General features: G+C 35.1%; 1 protein-coding gene across 1 annotated transcript; it reads left to right on the forward strand.

The window, feature by feature from the left end:
- Positions 1-2,108: 2,108 nt before the first annotated feature.
- Positions 2,109-6,398, forward strand: tdgf1 (teratocarcinoma-derived growth factor 1). Its single transcript, XM_058412442.1, has 6 exons — positions 2,109-2,253; positions 2,844-2,893; positions 3,021-3,176; positions 3,751-3,865; positions 3,957-4,066; positions 5,377-6,398. Exons 1-6 carry the CDS (start codon positions 2,234-2,236, stop codon positions 5,472-5,474), a joined length of 549 nt encoding a protein of 182 aa, XP_058268425.1. The 5' UTR covers positions 2,109-2,233; the 3' UTR covers positions 5,475-6,398.
- Positions 6,399-6,720: the final 322 nt, after the last annotated feature.

The following is a 6,720-nucleotide window of genomic DNA, read 5'->3' on the forward strand; positions in this document are numbered from 1 at the left end:
TACTGTAAATGTATGTTTGTATTGTCTTTGTATGTATGGCTTTGAGGGAGACACACAATGCAAACAAAAGGAGATAAACACACTGCTAATTACAGGTGTGAACTGTTTACAGGGGGTGTGGTCAAGGTGGGGCAAGAAAAAAAAAACAGGAAGTAAACAAGTGAGCTCTTCAATGTCTTTACAGTATGTCTGAATTAAAAATCATAATACATCAAATTTATTCATGTTTAAATCTCCAGTCATGGTTATGAGACCTTTAAATCACTTGATGCCATTTAGTGACAATTCAGGAAGTGCCAGTGAATATAAGACCCTAATTCTGCAACAACTACAACAAATCATCCCTGAATTAAAGTCTAATCAAATAGACATCTGTTTTTAGATTTTTTTTTTGTGTGTAGTTACCAGAAACATGACATTTTAAACTAATGGGCAGATATAAATTTTAAAAAATATATACATACATACATACATTATGTATGTATGTATGTATATATTTTTTAAAATTTACTCTAGTATCTATGATAGATTCCAGACTATATGCTTCAGATTTCACTGGCATATCTGCCCATTAGTTTAAAATGTCATGTATATATATATATATGTATATATATATATATATATATATATATATATATATATATATATATATATATATATATATATATATATATATATATATATATATATATATATATGTGTGTGTGTGTGTGTGTGTGTGTGTGTGTGTATGTATGTATATAAGTATCAGATGCACCATATAAGGCAAAACAAAAAATTCTTTTTTTAAAAAACTTTTTTTAAGACCAGACTAAGTCTGCTGCCTTCCCTCTGGAAGACCCATGGCTGTTAATTAGCAGGAAGTGGATAATAGTTTTCTTGTGATGATCCAAAGTTTCACTTCATCTGTTTGATGGCAACACCACACACACACACACACACACAAGTTCAATTTGCACATAACACTGAAAGTGACTTGCTTGAAAACGAAGCTGCAGCAGCAGCAGCAGGCTGGAGTCTGAAATGAAATCGTGTCTTCTGTTCTTGCTTGTAATCAAATGGCTCATGGCCCATTCTGCACTTCATCATGTCACCAGTCAGTCATTCAGTCTGAAAGCTTGAAGTCTGTACGCTTCAAATGACTCTGTTATGTCAGTATAAGAGAAAAATAATAAAATAACCGTCTAAAAGTTTTGCAGAAAACAAATACAGAAGCTACTTAATCAAATTCTAATACAGCATTGCAAAGTATTAACAATCAACTGAATAAAAAATAAAATAAAAATAATTGCGGGAAAAAAAAATTCAGTGTTTAATGATGCACAGACTGTCAAAGATAGACATTTTCAAAAGTAAATCTACATCATTATTTTCTGTATGTTTATCATATTACATATGATAAACTATTGTACTATAATATATAATATACTATTATTCCACACTATTAAATTATATAAATATTCTCTAATTTAATGTTGTATAATACAAATCTTACTTTTTACAGAATATTTTTTTAATCAACTCATGCCCCATTTTTTTAAATTATTGTTTTATATATAAAAAAAAAAAGTACACATATAAATGATTTTTTTTTTTATAAATAATTTTGTCAGATGATCATTTTAAAAGTTGTAATGCTTACAATAGAATGAAATATATCTGTATCTTTATTTTGACTCAAATTGCTACATAGGATAAACTTATTTTATTATAATTCTACACCATTACACTGTATTATAAGGATTTATTCTCCAGCTCCATTGTGTATCTGTGTGTTTCTTCACTTTAAAGGCACATCCTATCTTCTTGTTTTTAATTATTATTAATTTATTCTTTTTAAAGAGTTGATACTTAAAGGATTTCAGGTTTAACAGGCGGAATTCTTTCTCATTGCTCCCCATATTAACATAAGGTCCGGCGCTGCCTGTCGTGATCTCATACATGACTATGAGCCGGAGGGGGCGGGGCTTACTGGTGCTAACTGCGCGTGAAGTGAGTACTTAGTGAGCACTCGGTATTGGTGGAGCCAAACGAGCAGCGACCAATCAGGATTAAGAGCGCGGGGTGTGTATTAGTGTTGGTGTAGTAAAGTAACGGGGGCAGAAGGAGGAGAAGGTGGCGGTGATGTTTGGATGATAAAACTTACAGAGAAGTTTTACTCTGCAGAAAAAAGGCCAAAGTTGCCACAGCGGGGTTATAACTTTGTATTTTTGTCTTTTCTTTTTGAACCGGAATGAGTCATTTACTGCTCAGGTAGGAATGTGTGTTTAGTTTGTTTAGTGTAACAATGTCATCATACTAACCTCCAGTTACTGTGTCAGTGTGATGAGAGCTGTATGCTATGTAAATTGCCTACATATTATCTAAGCATAATGAATTGGATAGTAACGTGTTGTATACCACATAATAAAATGTTTGCATTATACAAAATGATGTGTATTTTTAGCTAGAAATTTCAACATACTAGTTTGGAATAGTTTAAATTATAGGACTTTAGGAAGAAAACTACATTCTGACAGGAATATGTTGCTTGGACTAGTCTGGCATGCTAGTATGTCACCATGCTATTTTGGCCTACTCTTTGCTACTGTATAGTATATTATGCACTATAGGGTTAAATAGTATGCATTATAGTCAGTAGATACATATAGCTATTTATTTTTGTGTGTTAAAATAGTACATACTGTTTAGTACAGCATGTTACAAAGTGTTGGCATACAAGTTGACTGTGAATTGTTTACTCATTATTCTGATATTCTGTTTAATCTAAAATGTTATAGTATTAATTCTCTCATACAGCAGACTTTGAATTTGGCTCTAACAGATTCCTTATATTTCCTCAGGGTCCTGCTGTCTGCAGCTTTTACCTGCCAAACAGCCACACTTGGATCAGGTAATGGATCTTCAGGCCATTTCCATTTCAACACCATTTCCCTCTGTAGTTTTGATTTTGAGCGTCCAGTCTGTTTTCTTTGAACCGGTTTCCGTTTTTTAACACGGCTGTGTTTTTCCTCTCCCAGGCTGTGAAGGAATAGGATGCGGGAGTGCTAAGGCATCAGGAAAGCAGGATCAACATAGTGAACTGCTGAATCAGTTTAACGAAATGAACGCACAGTCTGCAGCTGGCCAGCACCGGGGCTCTGGGGCCGTGTTACCTTTTATTGGGCTCACTGGAAGTAAGTGATAAGCCTTGTGCTATTTATGATATTGTCAGGAGTCTCTGGGTCTTGTTCTGGATGTCCAAAGTCCAAGCACAGTTTAGAGATTCCCTGCTGGTTTGTAACTAATGAGCTGGATCAAGTGCATTTGAGCCAAGAAATCTCCAAACTGTGCTGACATTTTCAGTTAATCAGAGTCCTTTTTTGCACAGGAGGGCTATACTCGTTCAAATCTATTTTGGCTTGTCTATTCTCCATTCTTAACAATATCATATTAGTTGTTTTTTTGTTTTGTTTTGTCATTTGTTATCCTGTATCAGGAGATGTTTTTTGCCATATTGCATGCCCTAATTAGGAAATGAAAATAGAACGCAAGAGCTGGATTTCTTTCTTTTTTAGAATCCCATGGGATCTTACAATCAAGTGTGTCAGGAAATTTAAAATTTTCTTCAGAGTGTTCTAACAGCATAGGGCTGTGGACTGTTGAAAATGTCCACGCATTAATGCACCGTTGCTACCAGATGTTTAGTTCTGTGCAAATCTAATGGGGGGAAAAAAACAATACATTCATTTACACTTTATTTTAATGAAGGTGCTACACAGAGTCGAAACTGCTGCAAGAACGGGGGAACTTGCATTCTGGGGAGTTTTTGCGCTTGTCCAAAGCACTTCACCGGGCGCAGCTGCGAGTACGACGAACGTGTCAGGTAACCGACTCTCCCACCACCAAACACAGCAGAACGTTTCAATACAATAAAACAGAGAATTTAACAGTTTGGTTTGGTTTTATTTTCACAGGAACTGTGGAGTTATACCTCATGGAGAATGGGTTCAAAAAGGCTGCTCATACTGCCGATGTGGATATGGAGTTCTGCATTGCTTCCCTCAGGTCTTTCATAGTGACTGTGGTAAGCACAATGAGCACAACAGTCTCACTTATCTCACACTTTGTGGAATGTTTGGGCTTCAGACTCACTATACATAGTGAGTCAACATAATACAGTAACATTTTGACCAATATGTACCAGATAAAGTATATTACTGATGCAAGAAAATTGACCTTTTTTTTTTTTACAAAAATATATACCAGAATATCAGGGTGACATTTTGGCCATGTCTGAAACACCACCATACTGTTATACTAGACAGAAAGCACAAACGTAACCATATCATTTCAGCTTGCGTATCCTGTTACTATTGATCAAATAGTGTGTAAGCCATTTACACAAGTCCAGAACAAAATACTGCATATTTTTAATACTATACTGAAAAGTATGGCAACAATGTAAGGTTAAAAGAATTCTACATCTTAAACACTATACTGCTACAAGTAAATCTAAAACAACATACTACTTACTGTTTAGTACTATAATAAAGAGCATGTCAAAATAGTTAACTACTAAATCTAAGAGACAATGCTGCTGTACTTAATACAATATAACATATCATACTGCTGTACTAAATAGACAAAGACAACCTTCTACTTGGTTCTATACTAAAGAGTTTGCCAGAATAGTCTGGATTTGCCTAAATCACACTTCTGTACAACATAGTATGCAGGCAATTAATATTAAAATTAAAGTATAATTTTTTCCAAAATATCCCCAGCAAATAATGTGGTGAGATAGTATGTAAACAATTTACCCAGCATACTACTGTCACAGCATTTCCACCTTTAGACTGAATATTTATTTGTACCATTTTGGCTACATATAAAACCCCACAATGTTATGCCATACACTGCTATAGGAAATAGGATAGAAGGCTCATGTATTTTCTGCTCCATGTCACTAGCACAGCATTGAGAATTCATTTGTGCTGCAGCGACACATATTTTGAGCTTCGCTGCCTTATTGGGCTCCCCAAAAGCTCTCCACGTCAGACGTTTATCTCTCTCATTAATATCATGATAAGCATTCAAGTCTTTCTTGGAGCCAAGTGGCTCTTTATCAGCGATTGTCTGGAACAGGAACAGGCTGCAAAAAAGGTCTTCACACCTCATTCACTGGCCAAATAGAGTTGCGAATCCCCACTGGCTAGTGCTTAATTCCAGAGAACCCTTACAGGATTAGTCAGCAGGGGCTTGTTTTTCAGGTCTAAGCATGTGTTAATGGTCCCATTTCCCCCCACTACATGCATCTCAAATGCTGGCTATGTCTGTTTGCGCATGCACTAATTGCTGCCTCTCTCTTTTTTTTTTTTTCTTTCTGGTTTGCAGACGATACTCAGGAAGTGCGCTGGTTTCGTTCGAATGCCCAGAGAACACTATTGACCCGCGGTCTCCTGTGTCTGCTGCTGCTTTCATTTCTGCTTTGAAGACAACTCCAGGACTTGTTTTGATGTTCTGCTTTTTGGGGCTCAGCAGACAAAGATGAGAAACCGTCCACAAGAAAAGAAAGAAGTTTATATGATTTGTATATATCTAGCTTTTTTGTTGTTGTTGTTTTATGCAGCATTTAATGGCAGCACTGATTTTTTTTTCTTCTTCCAGTGGAAGCTAAGTGTCTAGCTGTGTTCAATGCAACTGTTTTAATGTCAAGGACCCTGTATAAAGGATTTATATAGAAAATATATTGTACTTGTAAATTGTCAGTGTGAATTTTGCCCATAGAGCTGTATATGTTTATGAACTTTTTCCCCCCATGATCTATGATTTAATGTATCCTGTCAGAGAATACATCCTTTAAAGAAGTCCTGTCTTTATATAGAGTTTGTTTGGTACTGTTCTTGATTGGGAGAGAGTGTGATAACACTAAAGATAACCTCTGATTGTTGACCTTTCCATTACTTTTTCCCCCCTTATCTTACACAAACAATTGCTCAAGCCAATCAGTCACACTGGCCACTCTGACCTAGCCAGCTGACCTGATAGATTATGGAAGGGATGTACTGTATCTATCTGTTACATTGAACGAAGCAATGAAGTTGTCTCACAGAGTTAATTTTCTCCTCAATAACTCAGACAGTGGGATTATTTACTGGTATTAATTTAAAAAACACAAATTTGCCATGGGCATGAATTTATGCAAGAGGGGTAAAAAATGCAATGTGCAATAAAAACAAGGAATATGAATGAGATCCTTGTGCATCTGTTATGTTGTATTTGCTTATAGTCATGCATCTTTGTTTCGTGAGCCTTTGTTTAAAATTCTGACAATCCTTCAAGGTCAAGTGCTGCTGTGTTTGAAATACCTATTTATCGAAAGTGCTTTTATAAATCACATGACCCTATGAGATGCATCTGAAGTCTGAAAAAAACAAAAAAATTAAAATAAAATCTTTTACATATGAATGGAATCCATTTTCTTGCAAATAGCATCTTTTTTTTTTTATATTAGATATTATATTCTTATTATATTAGTATATTATATTCTTGATTCCTCTTGGTGTTTATGGATTTTTGCACTTGATTCAGTGGAATATTAGTCTGGCATTTCTACAAGACTTCTACGTTGATTGGCTGAGGGACAGCTTTGAATTTCACTCTGAGTAGCAAACTTTATTTAATTTATAGCTAAAAGCACTATTTCCTATATATAATTCGAATTTATAGCTGAAGATC

The sequence above is a fragment of the Hemibagrus wyckioides genome, linkage group LG16, assembly GCF_019097595.1.
Source record: "Hemibagrus wyckioides isolate EC202008001 linkage group LG16, SWU_Hwy_1.0, whole genome shotgun sequence".
Lineage (NCBI taxonomy): Eukaryota > Metazoa > Chordata > Actinopteri > Siluriformes > Bagridae > Hemibagrus > Hemibagrus wyckioides.

What these genes read in the sequence shown, in the direction of transcription:
- tdgf1 (XM_058412442.1), top strand. Translation starts at nt 2,234, where the DNA reads ATGAGTCATTTACTGCTCAG. An exon ending in ATGAGTCATTTACTGCTCAG is followed by an intron (nt 2,254 to 2,843) that starts GTAGGAATGTGT and finishes ATATTTCCTCAG; the next exon opens with GGTCCTGCTGTCTGCAGCTT. An exon ending in AACAGCCACACTTGGATCAG is followed by an intron (nt 2,894 to 3,020) that starts GTAATGGATCTT and finishes TTCCTCTCCCAG; the next exon opens with GCTGTGAAGGAATAGGATGC.